At 42.4% G+C, this 21,036-nt stretch overlaps 1 protein-coding gene across 2 annotated transcripts in view; it reads right to left on the reverse strand.

Annotated features, from left to right (window-relative positions):
• Nucleotides 1–2,137: 2,137 nt before the first annotated feature.
• Nucleotides 2,138–21,036, reverse strand: part of LOC109890192 (synaptoporin) — a 33,490-nt gene continuing 14,591 nt past the window's right edge. Inside the window, exons 3-6 of one of the 2 annotated variants that reach the window (XM_020482168.2) lie at nucleotides 5,880–6,007; nucleotides 4,492–4,690; nucleotides 4,090–4,281; nucleotides 2,138–3,775 (exon numbers count right to left, since the gene is read on the reverse strand). In XM_020482168.2, coding sequence (XP_020337757.1) covers nucleotides 3,518–3,775; nucleotides 4,090–4,281; nucleotides 4,492–4,690; nucleotides 5,880–6,007 — 777 coding nt within the window. In that variant the 3' untranslated portion in view covers nucleotides 2,138–3,517. The remainder of the gene's footprint in view (nucleotides 3,776–4,089; nucleotides 4,282–4,491; nucleotides 4,691–5,879; nucleotides 6,008–21,036) is intronic. The other variant, XM_020482169.2, reaches the window with a different exon arrangement.

Raw genomic sequence — 21,036 nt, forward strand, 5'->3', positions numbered from 1 at the left:
CATAAGTAAGCTGTTGGCAACTCAAACTCAGTGGTGGAAAAAGTACCCATTGTCAAACTCAGTGGTGGAAAAAGTACCCATTGTCAAACTCAGTGGTGGAAAAAGTACCCATTGTCAAACTTGAATAAAAGTAAAGATACCTTAATAGAAAATGATTCAAGTTCAAATGAAAGTCACCCAGTAAAATACTACTTGAGTAAAAGTATTTGGCTTTAAATATACTTAAGTATCAAAAGTAAATTTAATTGCTAAAATATACTGAAGTAACAAAAGTAAAAGTATAAATAATTTCAAGTTCCTTATATTAAGCAAACCAGAGGCACCATTTTCTTGTTATTTTAATGTACGGATAGCCAGTGGCACATTCCAACACTCAGACATAATTTACAAACGAAGCGTGTGTTTAGTGAGTCCGTCAGATCAGAGGCAGTAGGGATGACCAGGGATGTTCACTTGAGAAGTACGTGTATTGGACCATGTTCCTGTCCTGCTAAGCATTCAAAATGTAACGAGTACTTTTGTGTGTCATGGAAAATGTATGGAGTAAATAGGACATTGTTTTCTTTAGGAATGTAGTGAAGTAAAAGTAAAAGTTGTCAAAAATAAAATAGTAAAGTAAAGTACAGATACCCCGAAAATCTGCTTAAGTAGTACATTAAAGTATTTTTAGTTAAGTACTTTACACCACTGCTCAAACATTTACCAGCTGCACAGGTTTAAACTTTATTTGGCCTATGTATGGTCTAATGAACAAAAGCCTGAATTAATGTAATAATCCTAATTGATACTTAACTGAACTATTGAAAACAAATAGGCCTAACTGCTTGCACTTTGTGCAGGCTGTGTATCCATAATCAATCTACCGTGTTGATGTCCTTCCAAACTGGGGATTTCACTCGCGCAGCACCTGTTTCCATGATGCTATTGTAGCCTATTCCTTTAACCTTTCTTTTTATTTCTCGGGTTAGGCCTACATTAGGCCTATGTTAGCCATTTTAGTGTGAGTTAGGCTATGCAGGGAGTCAACTTGTCAACGAGTCATATTCTCACGTGGGGAGAGGGAACATTATAACATTTTAGCACCACACAAATAGGCCTTTTCACCACATAAACCCTTTTTACATTAGCAGATGTCACAAGGTAATATACAGAAACCCAGCCTAAAACCCCAAACAGCAAGCAATGAAGATGTAGAAGCATGGTGGCTAGAAAAACTCCTTAGAAAGGCAGGAACCTAGGAAGAAACCTAGAGAGGAACCAGGCTCTGAGGGGTGGCCAGTCCTCTTCTGGCTGTGCCGGGTGGAGATGATAATAATAGACGTCCAGATTGTTCTTCAAGATGTTCAAATGCTCATAGATGACCAGCAGGGTCAAATAATAATCACAGTGGTTGTAGAGGGTGCAACAGGTCAGACAGCAGGTGCAAGAGAGAGAGAGAGGTAGAGAGAGAGGTAGAGAGAGAGAGAGAGAGAGAGAGAGAGAGAGAGAGAGAGAGAGAAAGAGAGAACCCCTGCCTTGGTGGGACATACTTGAATATTTTTGCTGAGAGAGAAAAGTGATACAGTCAGATTGGATCTTCTGTTAAATACAGAAGTGCTGTTCCCTGAGAATAGCAGTAAGGAATCTGTTCTCAGGTCAGATGCTCATTGTGAGATTCCCAAGTTAAACCAATTGCAGCCAAATTCCTTTCATTCCAAAGCTTGGGGACAAATGATTGCTGGACTCAACACCCATGGATTCCTCAACACTGATCATCTTGTTTTTTGAGACATAAAGCCACTTTTTAATCGTCTGGGTTTAGGTTAGTTTGTTAGCAGAATTCCTTCACTTTGGTGAGGGAGCAAAGTTCAACAGACATAACTGCCTGACTCTCTGGGGAAACGCTGTTTCTGCTCAACCATCTGACAGACGCTCATGGGCCATGGCCCAATACTTTGGTAACCAGGCTGAGGTGTGTTTGAGGCGGCATTCTATCTGGGAAATGAGTGGTACCTGGGACATTGGTCGGGGCAGGGTAAGGGCTTGGTCAGGTTTGTTCTGGAGTTAGCGCCTAACCCATTAGGGACACTGGCCTGACTACCCATTGTTCCCAAAAGCTCTTTGTGCAAATGCCAAAGAGAGAAATAGAAAACACTAATGTTTTTGTTTTTTGTGTAACATCTTTATTAGGATTATTCAAATTGCTTGTATATCATCCACACTCAGTAATCTTGAACAGAATAATAATGCTGGTAAGTGGTTTTCAGATTGTTCACATTATAATGTTACACGGACAGAAGGGAAGTACATACATGGACGTTTAATTATTGTATTTTTTCATATTTTTTTGTTACCTGGTTAATGCAAGCCACATGCTTTGGAGCTCAAGACACAGGGTTAATTAATTATTATCATCATCATCATCATCATCATCATCATCATCATCAATATTATCAGACATTCTCTAATTAGGCCTATTTTTATTAATTGCACAAACTTTTGAAAGTCATAGAAACCTGAATTACTTTGTTTATAGAGTTCAAGACAGAGAAAACATGACAGATAAAATGGAAGGGGTTCACTAATGCTTATACAGACCAGCTTGGCCGAGCTGACTGTTCTAATTGCAACTAGGTTCTTCTGGGCCTTTTTCACTGGGGCCTTGTGCTTAAATGGACTCAGCTAGCTCGCTCTCGGAGGTGTATGAAATTATTCTTAATTTCACAGTAGTCTGACAGCAGCTTAAAAAAATAGTCCTTTCATTTGAATCATGAGCGACCATTTGTAAACAGAGCGGGTTGAAACACTTTTCCCATTTACAATTGTTAACACTAACATCAAAAACATCCCACAAACCAACACATAAAGCCCCTTTAGAGCAAGGGCATATTGTGTAATGAAATGGTAACTACACTGAACATAAACCCTGCATGCAGGATTACCTTGACAAAGGAGAAATGCTCACTAACAGGGATGTAAACAAATTTGTGCAGAAAATTGTAAGAGAAATAAGCTTTTTGTGCGTATGGAAAATTATTGGGATATTTTATTTCTGCTCATGAAAAATTAGAACAACACTTTAAATGTTGCGTTTGTGAGGTAAAACTACTGCTGATACCTTACTGTAACTCTGAGATGAAATCCTGACGGTTTCGTAAATACAATGTGCACAAACAGGCAGAGTAACACATAGCACAACTGCATGCACTTTGTCAACACTATGTAGGAAACGTCAAGAATTATACAATTGTATACCACATTTTTCTTCCACAATGAAAAAGACATCAAGTTAAAAGGTTCTCTGGCATAGCACCTAGCACAGAAAATGAGAAACTATGACCAGACTCAACACACAGGCAATACAACATTCAGGACAACACATCTAAAAACGTAACCAAAATCTAGTTTTATGTACAATACTCCAAAATACTTCTGTTTAACTGTACCAATCAACAACTTACTTTTTCTGGCACCAGAATATTTCTACCTAAGAACTGCATGTCCCCCCCACCTTCAGTGTGACAATCAGACTGCAAAGCTACATCTGATTGGAGTAGGAGGTGGGCCCGCCCACAGGACTGTATTCTGATACCTGCTCCTGGTCTCCCTGGGTGCTGTAGCCTCCTGACTGGTCAAAACTGCCCTGGTTGTAGGGCTGCTGCTGGTTGATTGTCTCAGCCTGTTTTTCGGGAGGCGCTCCAGCGTACCGAGCTGGTCCTCCTTTATGCCAACCAGTCTCCTTGAAGACAAACCAGATGTTTCCTGCCCACAGGACGAAGTTTAGGAAGCCAAACACCTGGGGAGAGACAGAGGTAACACTTTATTTGGATAGTCCATCTGTCGCTGCTCTAAAGACTAGTAAGATCAGTAAGATTTCAACTATCTACTAACCCTAACCTAACCATTATTCCAAACCTAACTGTAACCTTAGCAAGCAGTTGCTCATCAACAGATAGTTTGTTGACAGTAGGACTATCTGTAGAGTATCTACAGATGGACTAGCTGGACTACCTAAATAAAGTGTGACTGAGACAGAGTATCACAGCAAAACAAACATACTATGGTTTATAATGTGTGTTTTGGTAGTGTGCAGTTCACAGTCTGACGCACCACAGAGGTATTGAGGCCTGACCAGCGGGGTCCTTGCACTGAGCCACACTTGTTGGTCATGACCTTACAGGCAGACATGAGCTCCTGCACCTCATCTGGGTCTGTGGCCACCTTGATGTCCGACAGGGCTTTAGCCCAGGCTGAAGAACTGACCAGCCACATGAAGGAGAACACCACGGTCACTATAAAGTCCTGAGGGGGAGGGGGACATGTTACTGAATATTGTTCAAGTTACTGTTTGCACAACCAGCAGATGTCAAAGGTGCAGGGACTGAGTATAATATAGAAAATATATTGTCTGTAATATATATTGCCGCATGGAAGCACTACAAACACATAGCATACTATCTTATTCAAAATGTAGATTTGAACATGGAAAAGCGTGAAAGGTGAGAAGCTCACGATCAGAGGGCCTCGGTTATTTTCGCGGTACTTGTTCTGGAAGAAGATGTAGACTATGGTGGCCATGAAGGAGTAGAGGAAGGCGAACACAGCGATGGTGACAAAGAACTCAGCCGAGGAAGTGTAGTCCCCGATGAGAAAGAGCCTCTCCCTCCTCCTCCCCTCACACAGCGGAGCCTCGAAGGACACCTGGTGCAACCTTCCACAGAGAGGGGAACAGAGGAGTCTAAAACACCTGTAGTCACTCTTTAAATAATGGAGAAAATAAGTCTGTCAAAAGTAATCAAAAGACCACTGAGGCTCTTATCCTGTGTCTCCGAGTGAAATATTAGCAAAGCTACCACTGACAGCATTTTAGACATCTTGTCTGGTGCTAATCAATGTGTTTGGCCTCAGCTTACACAGTGCTACACAGATGGATCTTAATTGCCTTGACTAAATCTTCCATATGGTGTTAGAAAATACATCTGACATTGTCTCAAATATTAAACCCACTAGGCTGGTGTTGAAACGTATACTTCACACGCACGCACATTCGTACGCAAATAAACAGTAACACATTGACCAAGAAGACATTTTAATGAGGGGCAATAGTTCTGGAGATGATGACTCCTATTCTCTTTGGATTATTTAAAATGTTAACTGGGCTGCACTGCACTCTTTTTACTGCTGCTGATCTTATCGACTCGTTCAGTCCAAAGAACAAATATTGACTCATTTCATTAATTTGAGTCAGTAATGCCAGACCGCGCAGGACCCCCTACCGGCGAACGATTAACTAAAAACAAATGATTCTACAAGCCTCTCATTCATCATAGGGGGCTTATCGGAGCTGTCATTTGTGACTGGGATTTACAAAAATGTGCTTCAAACATTTGTGATGGCTAGGCATATTAATAAGATTATTTATTGATACCTTTGAAATTATGTTAAATTGCGGCAGCAACCAGACTAGATTGTGGATGACTCTTTTTGAAATGACTTGACTACCGCGAGGGAGATAAGCACATAACGTTTGCGAACTGCAGCAGCCCCACAATCGATTAATGAACGAGTTCGAGTTTGTTGAGCAAAGGCAGGCCGTGAAGTCTGTGTTTTGGTTTGACAAAGCTGTGTCCATCAATAACATTCAATAATCAATTAATTACAGTCATTCTTGCACCATACGATAAATTATTAGTTGTAAATATGTATTTTTCACATAATAATCCGGCTGTAGGATTCATTGTGGCAAGCAGGTCAAACTAAAATGAATGAGTCACTTGGAAAAATGTATCATGACCCTCGAGTCAGTAAAAATAGTAATTTAAAAAGAAAGAATCGTTCGCGAACTGCACATCACTAATTTCTATTATCTGTCTGAAATGTTACGAGAGAAAGTTTCGTACCTAAAAGGGTAGGCAAAATCGATGCCAATACTGAGGTTGCTGCTGGCCTTGTCAAGCTGGCAGTCCACACTAACCCACAGCTGTCCACTGTAGCCTCCACATGTCGCAAATGCAAAAATTGAAAAAAGCTGTTGAGAAACACAAACAAAAACCACAACATTATTGAATTGGAACTCTGTTCAGGAGTAAATTGCCTAACCATTTAATAACTAATCTGTTTAAAGTCTGAGAGGACATTACTAAAGACCCAACAAACTTAGAACTAGAAGAACCTCAGGGATGACATGTCTTGCTGTCATTTCCTCTAAAATATAACTTTATTTGTCACATGCGCCAAATACAACTAGTGTAGGTAGACCTTACTGTGAATTGCTTACTTATAAGCCATTAACCAACAGTGCAGTTCATGAAGAGTTAAGAAAATATTCACCAAATAAACTAAAGTAAAAATAAAAAAGGTTACACAATAACGAGGCTATATACAGGGGGTACTGGTACAGAGTCAGTGTGTGGGGGTACATGTTAGTTGAGGTCATTTGAACATGTAGGTAGGGGTGAAGTGACTATGCATAGATAATAAACAGCAAGTAGCAGCAGAGCACAAAACAAATGTGTGTGGGGGGGGGGTGTCAATGTAATAGTCCGGTGTCCATTTGATGAATTGTTCAGCAGTCTTATGGCTTGGGGGTAGAAGCTGTTAAGGAGCCTTTTGGTCCTAGACTTGGCGCTAAGGTACCGCTTGCCATGCGGTAGCAGAGAAAACAGTCTATAACTTGGGTGACTGGAGTCCATGACAATTTTATGTGCTTTCCTCTGACACCGCCTAGTATATCGGTCCTGGATGGCAGGAAGCTTGGCCCCAGTGATGTACTGGGCCGTACGCACTACCCTCTGTAGAGCCTTACGGTCAGATGCCGAGCAGTTGCCATACCAGGCGGTGATGCAACTGGTCACTATGCTCTCGGTGGTGCAGCTGTATAACTTTTTGAGGATCTGGGGACCCATGCCAAATCATCTGTCATGTCAAAGATAAACATGAAGGCCAAGCTAGCAGCACTAATCCCTCCAAACAATTGTTTTGTCTTCCGGCAGGCAAAGCAGTGTTCAATTTCAATTAGGCCTCCTCCCACACACAGGTAATTCACATCCAGAACCACTATAGAAAAGGTCCATAGAGTTGATGGAATTGCTGTTTAACTAATTGCCATTTGCGCAGCTGGGCCAGAGCGCTTTAATTAGGTCAAATTAAATGTCCGACAGATCTCATCTCATTAAAAGGAGGAAATCGCCCCAACTCTTGTCTAATCCAGACATTCTGTGCGTCCACGAATCAACCAATTCTGTTATCTTTCATCAAAACTATCTGTAGCGATCGGGAGAGAGGGTCCTCAGTTATTGTTTATAGTTATTACCGCGGAGCCCGGCTTGGAGCGCAAGCTTCAAACCTATTGTGTTATGTCAATGGACAATGATCACGGACCTATAGATCATCACAGGCCAATTATACCATTGATATCTGGTTAAAATGTAACGAAATGACATGTACATATGAAAATAAACCTGTAAGGATGAAATATGAAATGTAATTATTATTTGGTGAATTGATAAATCCTGATATCAAACTGATTGAGATTATAGACTGAATAATTGGTAACTGATCGATTTATTTGCATTATTATTCTCATGATTATGATTTATGGTTAGGATCCTAAATGACTCAATCATGATTCCTATTGAACTGAATTACCTAATTATGTTCATAATGATTGTTATGATTAGACTTTTGTGATTATGAATTTGATTGGATACATGTTATTCTGTTTCCTTTTGTTATGCAGCACAGACAGACTACCCAGTAAATAAATATACCACGTTGTGGTTAAAGGAATTCCTGCCTCAGTCTCCTCCAGTCCTCTGTCATCTTACCCATGACCACCTATTCACCTTCACTATTGTCAGTCTGTCTAGCTACCCACACAGATTCCAATAATCGTTCAACCACTCTCTCTGTGGTGGACTCACCCTGCAGACTTATACAGAGGCAGCGATACGGCTATGGCTAGCAATGTCTGGAGTACCCACTCAAGGAAGAGTGAGACAGGTTGAGACAGACAGAGACACACAGAGAACGAAACAGAAAAGAAACTCTTTTCAACGTGATAGTTTCAACGTTATAGTGTAAATTACAGGTCTGACAAAGTACAGTTGAAGACGGAAGTTTACATACACGTAGGTTGGAGTCATTAAAACTCGTTTTTCAACCACTCCACACATTTCCACACATTTCTTGTAAACAAACTATAGTCGGGTTAGGACATCTACTTTTTGCATGACACAAATAATTTTTCCAACAATTGTTTACAGACAGATTATTTCACTTATAATTCACTGTATCACAATTCCAGTGGGTCAGAAGTTTACATACACTAAGTTAACCACTTGGAAAAATACAGAAAATGATGTCATGGCTTTAGAAGCTTCTGATAGGCCAATTGACATCATTTGAGTCAATTGGAGGTGAACCTGTGGATGTATTTCAAGGCCTACCTTCACACTCAGTGCCTCTTTGCTTGACATCATGGGAAAATCAAAAGAAATCAGCCAAGACCTCAGAAAATAAATTGTAGACCTCCACAAGTCTGGTTCATCCTTGGGAGCAATTTATAAACACCTGAAGGTAGCACGTTCATCTATACAAACAATAGTACGCAAGTATAAACACCATGGGACAACACAGCCGTCATACCGCTCAAGGAGGAGACACATTCTGTCTCCTAGAGATGTATGTACTTTGGTGCAAAAAGTGCAAATCAAATCCAGAACAACAGCAAAGGATCTTGTGAAGGCGCTGGAGGAAACAGGTACAAAAGTATCTATATCCACAGTAAAACGAGTCCTATATCGACATAACCTGAAAGGCCACTCAGCAAGGAAGAAGCCACTGCTCCAAAACCAGCATAAAAAAGCCAGACTACGGTTTGCAACTGCACATTGGGACAAAGATTGTACTTTTTGGAGAAATGTCCTCTGGTCTGAAGAAACAAAAATAGAACTGTTTGGCCATAATGACCATTGTTATGTTTGGAGGAAAAAGAGGGAGGTTTGCAAGCCAAAGAACACCATCACAACAGTGAAGCATAGTGGTGGCAACATCATGTTGTGGGAGTGCTTTGCTGCAGGAGGTACTGGTGCCCTTCCCAAAATAGATGGCTTCATGAGGATGGACAATTATGTGGATATATTGAAGCAAACATCTCAAGACATCAGTTGGTCGCAAATGGGTCTTCCAAATGGACAATGACCCCAAGCATATTTCCAAAATGGCTTAAGGACAACAAAGTCAAGGTATTGGAGTGGCCATCACAAAGCCCTGACCTCAATCCGACAGAACATTTGTGGTCAGAACTGAAAAGGCGTGTGCGAGCAAGGAGGCCTACAAATCTGATTCAGTTACACCAGCTCTGTCAGGAGGAATGGGCCAAAATTCACCCAACTTATTGGGAAGCTTGTGGAAGGCTACCCGAGTTAAACAATTTAAAGGCAATGCTACCAAATACTAATTTAGTGTTTGTAAACCTCTGACCCACTGGGAATGTGATGAAAGAAATAAAAGCCAAAATAAATAATTCTCTCTACTATTAGAGAAAGAATCTACAAGACCCTGCTAGGTAAAGTCTCCCCTTATCTCAGCTCGCTGGTCACCATAGCAGAACCCACCTGTAGCACGCGCTCCAGCAGGTATATCTCTCTGGTCACCACCAAAACCAATTCTTTATTTGGCCGCCTCTCCTTCCAGTTCTCTGCTGCCAATGACTGGAATGACCTACAAAAATCTCTGAAACTGGAAACACTTATCTCCCTCACTAGCTTTAAGCACCAGCTGTCCGAGCAGCTCATAGATTACTGCACCTGCACATAGCCCATCTATGATTTAGCCCAAACAACTACCTTTCCCCCTACTGTATTTATTTATTTATTATGCTCCTTTGCACCCCATTATTTCTATCTCTACTTTGCACATTCGTCGACTGCAAATCTACCATTCCAGTGTTTTACTTGCTATATTGTATTTACTTCACCACCATGGACTTGTTTTGCCTTTACCTCCCTTATCTCACCTCATTTGCTCACATTTTTCTACTGTATTATTGACTGTATGTTTGTTTTACTCCATGCTCCATGTGTAACTCTGTGTTGTTGTATGTGTCGAACTGCTTTGCTTTATCTTGGCCAGGTCGCAATTGTAAATGAGAACTTGTTCTCAACTTGCCTACCTGGTTAAATAAAGGTGAAAAATGTAAAAAATAAATAAACTGAGTTTAAATGTATTCGGCTAAGGTGTATGTAAACAACTGTAAAACAGTCAGAGGAAATACTGTCATTAGAGAAAACAATAGTCATAATCATACCTAACAGGGAGAGTTAGGCAAGCATGGTCATTCTGTAGCAGTTGAGTAGGAAAGGGAAAGGGGGATGCCTAGTCAGTTTTACAACTGAATGCATTCAACTGAAATGTGTCTTCCGCATTTATCGCATCCCTTCTGAATCAGAGAAGTGCGGGGGGCTGCCATAATCGACATCCACGTCTCCGGCGCCCAGGGAACAGTGGGTTAACGGCCTTACTCAGGTGCAGAATGGCAGAACCTTTCTGGTCCAACGCTCTAACCAACTAGAGCAGGGCTGAACCCAGCAACCCTGCAGTAACAGGGCAAGAACACTACCTACGCCATTAAGGTCCAGACCAGTTGGCTGTACTGTGCTGACATACAGATGGGCTATAATACTCCAATACACTCGTAATGTCTATGATTGGATCATTGAGGGAGATATGAGGGTCAGTACTGGAGTACCTTAAGGGAGGTGTTGGAAGAATGAGGAACAATAACATTTAATATGATTTAATACACGTCCTGTCCTTAAAGCAATGCAGTGGTTTTGAGTGTGCTCCCTAATCCTAGAGCCTGGGGGATTGTTCTTCCTCTGAGGCCAGGACTAATGGGGTGTTACCAATTCTATCTGGGACTATCGGGAGGAATCACAGGCTGTGACAAATGCAGATGTGTAGTTTAATATTGCATAGGTTATCATTTCTATTGTAAAAATACAGACAAATAACTCTCTGTGGCAATGATAGAAGAAAATCCTACGGCTATAGGGAAAAAAACGGTGATTCCATGTATTCATTGTATCTGGTAAATTTCATGACGTAATTACAACGAAATGAAAGAAGGCAAAAGATACAACATCCCTTTGAGGTAACACCTCCCTGTCTATAGTTCTCCAGTGAGATGTTTCTAATACCTATGAAAACGCATATAGAAGTTCTACCTCAAGACGCAGATTAGTGTTATAAGCCTGACATGGCAGCTTGGAGGTAGTTATATTAATCACAGTAGTCTACACCACTGAGCATTGAACCTCGGCTCCAAACTCTGTCTCAAACCAGGTATATGTACCCAGATAGTGTATCTGAGTGTATGTGGACACCCCTTCAAATGAGTGGATTTGGCTATTTCAGCCACACCTGTTGCTGACAGGTGTATAAAATCGAGGACACCGCCATGAAATCTCCATAGACAAACATTGGCAGTAGACTGGGCTTATTGTAGAGCTCAGTGACTTTCAACGAGGCACCGTCATAGGATTCCAACTTGTCAAATTTCGGACCTGCTAGAGCTGCCCCAGTCAACTGTAAGTGCTGTTATTGTGAAGTGGAAATGTCTAGGATCAACAACAGCTGCAAAGTGCTAGGCCACATAGCTCACAAAACGGGACCGAGAACTGAAGAGCATAGCGCGTAAAAATCATCTGTCCTCGGTTGCAACACTTACTACCGGAAGCAACACAACACTCCATCTGGAAGCAACGTCAGCACAAGAACTGTTCGTCTGGAGCTTCATGAAATGGGTTTCCATGGCCGAGCAGCCTCACACAAGCCTAAGATCACCATGCGCAATGCCAAGTGTCGGCTGGAGAGGTGTAAAGCTGGAAGCCATTGGACTGGACAAGTGGAAACGTTCTCTGGAGTGATGCTAGGAGAAAACTCCCTGCCCGAATGCATAGTGCGAACTCTAAAGTTTGGTGGAGGAGGAATAATGGTTTTGGCTAGGCCCCTTAGATCCAGTGAAGGGAAATCTTAACACTACAGCATATAATGACATTCTAGACGATTCTGTGCTTCCAACTTTGTATCAACAGTTTGGGGAAGGCCCTTTCCTGTTTCAGCATGAGGTCCATGCAGAAATGGTTTGTTGAAAAAGAGGGCACCCACGGAACACATGTTTAGCCCCGGTCTGCTAACTGCTAGCTTGTTTTGCCCCGGCCTACTAACTGTTAGCTTGTTAGCACAGGCCTGCTAACTGTCTGAATCGCTGTGTCCCCAGCTAGCCCAACCACTCACAGGAACCATGTTTATTTTCAATCTCTTTTCGATTTTTAATTAGATTATACCTTCCGGTAACCTGCCTCACCCAATGTGATACGGAATCGCTATTATTTTTAGAACACATTCAAGAACCTCCAGAAGCTAACCAGCTAACTAGCTACAAGCTATTTAGTCATTGTTAGCCACTGCTAGCGGCTTTTACCTTCTGCACAGCCAGCCATTTTTTTTTTGCCTGGATAACTGTCTCTCCACAACAACGCCAGATTCCTGCCGTAATCCCTGGACCACTACTTCTGATCTTCACAGCTAGCTTGCACGCAGTACCGAAGCTATCCCTGAGGCCCACTTCCCGGCCTACTCAGCTGTCCACCCGAACCACACTCATACACGGCTAGAGCCCAATACTCCACCGGATCCTTGCTGTAAACTTGGCTACATAGTTGATGCCTGCTGGACACTGTGATCACTTGGCTACATAGCTGATGCCTGCTGGACTGTCCATTAATCACGGTACTCCATTCTGTTTGTTTATGTTTTTATCTGTCGGCCCCAGCCGCACTCAGGCTCTGTGTGTAGTTAATCTGACCCTCTCTGCCTAGTCAACGCCATTTTTACCTGCTGTTGTTGTGCTAGCTGATTAGCTGTTGTTGTCTCACCTGCTGTTTTAGCTAGCTCTCCCAATCAACACCTGCGATTACTGTATGCCTCGCTGTATGTCTCTCTCAAATGTCAATATGCCTTGTATACTGTTGTTCTGGTTAGTTATCATTGTTTTAGTTTACAATGGAGCCCCTAGCTCCACTCTTCATACCTCTGATACCTCCTTTGTCCCACCTCCCACACATGCAGTGACCTCACCCATTACAACCAGCATGTCCAGAGATACAACCTCTCTTATCATCACTCAGTGCCTGGGCTTACCTCCGCTGTACCCGCACCCCACCATACCCCTGTCTGCGCATTATGCCCTGAATACAGTGGGGCAAAAACTTATTTAGTCAGACACCAATTGTGCAAGTTCTCCCACTTAAAAAGATGAGAGAGACCTGTAATTTTCATCATAGGTGTTTGTCATAGTTGAAGTGTACCTATGATGAAAATTACAGGCCTCTCTCATATTTTTAAGTGGGAGAACTTGCACAATTGGTGTCTGACTAAATACTTTTTTGCCCCACGGTATATTCTACCATGCCCAGAAATCTGCTCCTTTTATTCTTTGTCCCCAACGCTCTAGGCGACCAGTTTTGATAGCCTTTAGCCACACCCTCATACTACTCCTCCTCTGTTCCGCGGGTGATGTGGAGGTAAACCCAGGCCCTGCATGTCCCCAGGCCCCCTCATTCGTTGACTTCTGTGATCGTAAAAGCCTTGGTTTCATGCATGTCAACATCAGAAGCCTCCTCCCTAAGTTTGTTTTACTCACTGCTTTAGCACACTCTGCTAACCCTGATGTCCTTGCCGTGTCTGAATCCTGGCTTAGGAAGGCCACCAAAAATTCTGAGATTTCCATACCCAACTATAACATTTTCCGTCAAGATAGAACTGCCAAAGGAGTTGCAGTCTACTTCAGAGATAACCTGCAAAGTAATATCATACTTTCCAGGTCCAAACAGTTCGAACTACTAATTTTAAAAATGACTCTCTCCAGAAATAAGTCTCTCACTGTTGCCGCCTGATACCGACCCCCCTCAGCTCCCAGCTGTGCCCTGGACACCATTTGTGAATTGATCGCCCCCCATCTAGCTTCAGAGTTTGTTCTGTTAGGTGACCTAAACTGGGATATGCTTAACACCGCAGTCAAACGACCATCACTCTCAAACGCTCCCTAAAACACTTCTGCGAGCAGGCCTTTCTAATCGACCTGGCCCGGGTATCCTGGTAGGATATTGACCTCATCCCGTCAGTTGAGGATGCCTGGTCATTCTTTAAAAGTAACTTCCTTACCATTTTATATAAGCATGCTCCATTCAAAAAATGCAGAACTAAGAACAGATATAGCCCTCGGTTCACTCCAGACCTGACTGCCCTCGACCAGCACAAAAACATCCTGTGGCGGACTGCAATAGCATCGAATAGTCCCCGCGATATGCAACTGTTCAGGGAAGTCAGGAACCAATACACGCAGTCAGTCAGGAAAGCCAAGGCCAGCTTCTTCAGGCAGAAACTAACTCCAAAAAGTTCTGCGACACTGTAAAGTCCATGGAGAACAAGAGCACCTCCTCCCAGCTGCCCACTGCACTGAGGCTAGGTAACACGGTCACCACCGATAAATCCATGATTATCGAAAACTTCAACAAGCATTTCTCAATGGCTGGCCATGCCTTCCTCCTGGCTACTCCAACCTCGGCCAACAGCTCCACCCCCCCCCCCCCCCCCCGCAGCTACTCGCCCAAGCCTCTCCAGGTTCTCCTTTACCCAAATCCGTACAAATCAGCCGGGCTTGACAATCTGGACCCTCTATTTCTGACACTATCCGCCGCCATTGTCGCAACCCCTATAACCAGCCTGTTCAACCTCTCTTTCATATCGTCTGAGATCCCCAAGGATTGGAAAACTGCCGCAGTCAGTTTTCACACACCCTGGACCCAAACTGTTACAGACCTATATCCATCCTGCCCTGCCTATCTAAGGTCTTCGAAAGCCAAGTCGACAAACAGGTCACTGACCATCTCGAATCCCACCGTACCTTCTCCGCTGTGCAATCTGGTTTCCGAGCCGGTCACGGGTGCACCTCAGCCACGCTCAAGGTACTAAACGATATCATAACCGCCATCGATAAAAGACAGTACTGTGCAGCCGTCTTCATCGACCTGGCCAAGGCTTTCGACTCTGTCAATCACCATATTCTTATCGGTAGACTCAGTAGCCTCGGTTTTTCTAATGACTGCCTTGCCTGGTTCATCAACTACTTTGCAGACAGAGTTCAGTGTGTCAAATCGGAGGGCATGTTGTCCGGTCCTCTGGCAGTCTCTATGGGGGTGCCACAGAGTTCAATTCTCGGGCCGACTCTTTTCTCTGTATATATCAATGATGTTGCTCTTGCTGCGGGCGATTCCCTGATCCACCTCTACGTAGACGACACCATTCTGTATACTTCCGGCCCTTCCTTGGACACTGTGCTATCTAACCTCCAAACGAGCTTCAACGCCATACAACACTCCTTCCGTGGCCTCCAACTGCTCTTAAACGCTAGTAAAACCAAATGCATGCTTTTCAACCATTCGCTGCCTGCACCCGCACGCCTGACTAGCATCACCACCCTGGATGGTTCCGACCTAGAATATGTGGACATCTATAAGTACCTAGGTGTCTGGCTAGACTGCAAACTCTCCTTCCAGACTCATATCAAACATCTCCAATCTAAAATCAAATCTAGAGTCGGCTTTCTATTCTGCAACAAAGCCTCCTTCACTCACGCCGCCAAATTTACCCTTCACTCACGCCAAACTTAAAACGGACTATCCTACCGATCCTCGACTTTGGCGATGTCATCTACAAAATAGCTTCCAATACTCTACTCAGCAAACTGGATGCATTTTATCACAGTGCCATCCGTTTTGTTACTAAAGCACCTTATACCACCCACCACTGCGACCTGTATGCTCTAGTCGGCTGGCCCTCGCTACATATTCGTCGCCAGACCCACTGGCTCCAGGTCATCTACAAGTCCATGCTAGGTAAAGCTCCGCCTTATCTCAGTTCACTGGTCACGATGGCAACACCCACCCGTAGCACGCGCTCCAGCAGGTGTATCTCACTGATCATCCCTAAAGCCAACACCTCATTTGGCCGCCTTTCGTTCCAGTCCTCTGCTGCCTGTGACTGGAACGAATTGATCATTTATCACTCCAGTGTTAATCTGCAAAATTTTAATTATTCGCCTACCTCCTCATGCCTTTTGCACACAATGTATATAGACTCTCTTTTTTTTCTACTGTGTTAGTGACTTGTTAATTGTTTACTCCATGTGTAACTCTGTGTTGTCTGTTCACACTGCTATGCTTTATCTTGGCCAGGTCGCAGTTGTAAATGAGAACTTGTTCTCAACTAGCCTACCTGGTTAAATAAAGGTGAAATAAAAAAAATATTTAAAAATTGAATCAGGCACCAACAAAACAGACATAGGATGGAAGAAATTGGAGAGAACTAGCGTATGATGGACAGTGGCCTATGTTCCCTGAAGAGCAATGGGCCTAATACTTGTTGGATTATACTTTGTTTTTGCCTCTGTGGTTTGCCGAAATTATGTTGAACTACTTCAGTTATGCACTCTAAAGATGAATCTCACTAGTTATTTCCTTGTCTCCTCTACTTCATACCCACTGATCTGAAAAACAGCCTAGTTTCTTCATCAAAGACACAGGGTAGAGTCCCCCCAAGCGGTAAAGAGAGAAGCAGCAGTACCCTCTCAATGCATCTCAGCAGGACACACCATCTCCTACTCTTTATCTTGGTCTCTCCAAGCCCATTTTCCATATAAAGCTATTTGCCTACAGGCTGCTCAAAACCATGATCACTATAATCAGAGCTGACACCTACTTAGCATGCAGCTCCATTCTGCCATTACAGGCAGCTGGATGGCCAGCTTGCCAAAAGGAGGAGAGATGGCAGTTTGGTTTCAATTCCTGGAAAGGCTGATTAAATGTCTTCTGACATTTTCAGATAATGCAGTTTGACCTCACACACTCACCTGGGTACGAGCGTCAGTATTGACTAACTGGTCTATTAACCAATTTACTGCCTGGTGCTCAGGCTGAGGTCTTTTCAAACAGCTTATAATTTTCACAACTTCACAGTATTATTCCAACCTCATAGCGCGGAAATGCACTGAGTATACAAAACATTAAGAACACCTGCTCTTTCCATGACATAGACTGACTGACTAGGTAAATCGCAGTGAAAGCTATGATCCCTTATTGATGTGTGTGTGTGGGGGGGGGGGGGGTATACTCAATATATATATGTAAATCACAGGGAAATCATGTTTTAGCCTGCACTGGGCCATTAAGAGTGTACCGTTCAGTTTGCTTCCCTCTACTGGAGGTAATGGGTACTACTGAGCACTAACTACAGTGAAGATGGAAGCCCTTCCATTAACGGACAATTAATTGAAAACATTTAACTTTTAATAACCCTAAATGAGGCATTTAAAACTGTTACAAAAGAGAGTGGAAGTCCATGCTTGAACTAATGTACAATAACTGAACATCACATTCGTCATGTGCTGTACACCACATATTGCCACAGCCACTATCAGGTGATCCGTGCCACCTTGAGGTGGTAAATGGATAATAAGGGGAAGGTAGTGTAGAAAGTAGGTAGTGCAGTAAGTAGGTAGTGTAGTAAGTAGCTAGTGTAGTAAGTAGGTTGTGTAGTAAGTAGGTAGAGTAGTAAGTAAGTAGGTAGTGTAGTAAGTAGGTAGTGTAGTAAGTAGGTAGTGTAGTAAGTAGGTAGTGTAGTAAGTAGGTAGTGTTGTAAGTAGGTAGTGTAGTAAGTAGGTAGTGTGGTAAGTAGGTAGTGTAGTAAGTAGGTAGTGTAGTAAGTAGGTAGTGTAGTAAGTAGGTAGTGTTGTAAGTAGGTAGTGTAGTAAGTAGGTAGTGTGGTAAGTAGGTAGTGTAGTAAGTAGGTAGTGTAGTAAGTAGGTAGTGTAGTAAGTAGGTAGTGTAGTAAGTAGGTAGTGTTGTAAGTAGGTAGTGTAGTAAGTAGGTAGTGTAGTAAGTAGGTAGTGTGGTAAGTAGGTAGTGTAGTAAGTAGGTAGTGTAGTAAGTAGGTAGTGTTGTAAGTAGGTAGTGTAGTAAGTAGGTAGTGTAGTAAGTAGGTAGTGTAGTAAGTAGGTAGTGTAGTAAGTAGGTAGTGTAGTAAGTAGGTAGTGTTGTAAGTAGGTAGTGTAGTAAGTAGGTAGTGTAGTAAGTAGGTAGTGTAGTAAGTAGGTAGTGTAGTAAGTAGGTAGTGTTGTAAGTAGGTAGTGTAGTAAGTAGGTAGTGTAGTAAGTAGGTAGTGTAGTAAGTAGGTAGTGTTGTAAGTAGGTAGTGTAGTAAGTAGGTAGTGTAGTAAGTAGGTAGTGTAGTAAGTAGGTAGTGTTGTAAGTAGGTAGTGTAGTAAGTAGGTAGTGTGGTAAGTAGGTAGTGTAGTAAGTAGGTAGTGTAGTAAGTAGGTAGTGTAGTAAGTAGGTAGTGTAGTAAGTAGGTAGTGTTGTAAGTAGGTAGTGTAGTAAGTAGGTAGTGTAGTAAGTAGGTAGTGTGGTAAGTAGGTAGTGTAGTAAGTAGGTAGTGTAGTAAGTAGGTAGTGTTGTAAGTAGGTAGTGTAGTAAGTAGGTAGTGTAGTAAGTAGGTAGTGTAGTAAGTAGGTAGTGTTGTAAGTAGGTAGTGTAGTAAGTAGGTAGTGTAGTAAGTAGGTAGTGTAGTAAGTAGGTAGTGTTGTAAGTAGGTAGTGTAGTAAGTAGGTAGACCGTGCAGTCCAGTGTGGGAAGTGTTTCATTAATAGAGCTGTAATGTGTTCCTGGTTAGGCTGCTGGCTGAGACAGCTTTATGTCATCTCCTTCTTTAATTAACTGAGCTTCAACTGTGTGTGTGTGTGTGTGTGTGTGTGTGTGTGTGTGTGTGTGTGTGTGTGTGTGTGTGTGTGTGTGTGTGTGTGTGTGTGTGTGTGTGTGTGTGTGTGTGTGTGTGTGTGTGTGTGTGTGTGTGTGAGAGAGAGAGAGAGAGCGAGAGAGAGAGACCCAATCACAATTCACAGAATCATGATCATGACACACGCCTATCCTGCATAAATCAAAGATCGATGAAGGTAACGAAATCTCCATCTGGCCATCCCATAGTCCTGCTCTCTGTCCTCTCCAAAGCAGTACAGTGGCTCCATCTGTGTGCTAGCTGCTGTGGAGCATTTTGTATTCTCCCTAAGGTGGCATTGCAAGAGAGGAGCACATACGGTGTCCAGCAGTGAGCAGAACAGGATGATAGGCTAAGAGAGGACATTCTAAAGCACATCTACAATGTACTGTATCAGTCTCTCCGTTTCCCAAGGTATACTGTAAGTCACTTGTCATTGTCAAATTTCAAGCACAGAGAAACACAGCAGGATGGCAGAAACAAATACATTCAGTGCTTTAAGTTCTGCGATATGGCATCTACCTCTAACATCACACTGTTCTGGTTGAGAGGGATCAGGGGCTTATGAAAAGCAAGCAAGCACACACAAACAACCCACAGTGCACAGATGTCAGTTCAACGTCTAGTTATGATTTACATTTGGTTGAGTTGTCAACTAACATTTCTTTATTAAAACGTGAAATCAACAAAAAGTGTCACCATGTCATTGGATTTAGGTGAAAAATTAGGTGAAAAAAATCCAATCAGTTTTCCACATCGATCCAACGTCACATGACATTTTTTGTTCGAAACGATGAAGAAACAATGTTAATTCAGTTTTTTCACAGTGGGAGCGTTGGGTAGTAACAAATTAATGGGGATTATGTAATCTGATTACAAAAAATAACTAATCAACCCAGATTACTTTTTTTATTTTTATGAATCGGATTACATTCGTAAAAACAGACAATTACATTTGGGACAATTTGATAAAACTTTGTCATCATTGTTGTCATTTAGCACACCATTAAGACTTCTCACATGCTCTCAGAAATTATATTGTTCTGCTGATTGCCCTTGAAGGGTAATGCGGGAGACTTCCCAAACATATGGAAGAAGGTACCTCGGTTCAAATGAGACTAAAATGTAGCTTTTCGGCCATCAAGGAAAAGGTATGTCTGGCTCAACCCCAACAACTCTCATCATCCAGAGAACAGCATCATGCTGTGGGGATGTTTTTCATCTGCAAAGACTGGGAAATTGGTCAGAATTGAAGGAATGATGGATGGCACTAAATACAGGGAAATTATTGAGGGAAACCTGTTTCAGTCTTCCAGAGATTTGAGACAGGGACGGAGTTTCACCTTCCAGCAGGACAATGACACTAAGCATACTGCTAAAGCAACACTCAAGTGGTTGAAGGGGAAACATTTAAATGTCTTGGAATGGCCTAGTCAAAGTCCAGACCTCAATCCAATTGAGAATCTGTGGTATGACTTACAGATTGCTGTACACCAGTGGAACCCATCCAACAGTTTTGCCTTGAAGAATGGGCAAAAATACCAGTGGCTAGATGTGCCAAGCTTATAGAGACATACCCCAAGAGACTTGCAGCTGTAATTGCTGCAAAAGGTGGCTCTACAAAGTATTGACTTTGGGGGGTGAATAGTTATGCTCAAGTTCTGTTTTTTGTCTTATTTCTTGTTTGTTTCACAATAGAAAATATTTTGCATCTTCAAAGTGGTAGGCATGTTGTGTAAATCAAATGATCCCCCCCTCCCCCCAGAAAATATATATCTTAATTCCAGGTTGTAAGGCAACAAAATAGAAAAATGCCAAGGGGGGTGAATACTTTCACAAGCCACTGTACATACCATAGAATGATAAATCATGCAATTATTATTCTCAAGCTAACTAAAAGCATTTAGCTACGAACGCCTGTTCTCGCCATTTTCAGTTGAATTAATATAACTTTCTTTCATGGCAACTCATAAGCAGGCCATGTCATATTTGTTTCATAGTCGATATATAATCATATTTCATGACAGTGTAATTGTTAGCTTTTTTTTACAGAAGGATGAAAGAACACAATATGTCTGTCAGGGAATGCTATTCAGATATGTCAGATGAAGAGTTAGACCAGAAAGTCAGGGCCATTAATGCAAGGATGCCCCATGTGGGCTTT

This window comes from Oncorhynchus kisutch, linkage group LG5 (genome assembly GCF_002021735.2).
Source record: "Oncorhynchus kisutch isolate 150728-3 linkage group LG5, Okis_V2, whole genome shotgun sequence".
NCBI lineage: Eukaryota > Metazoa > Chordata > Actinopteri > Salmoniformes > Salmonidae > Oncorhynchus > Oncorhynchus kisutch.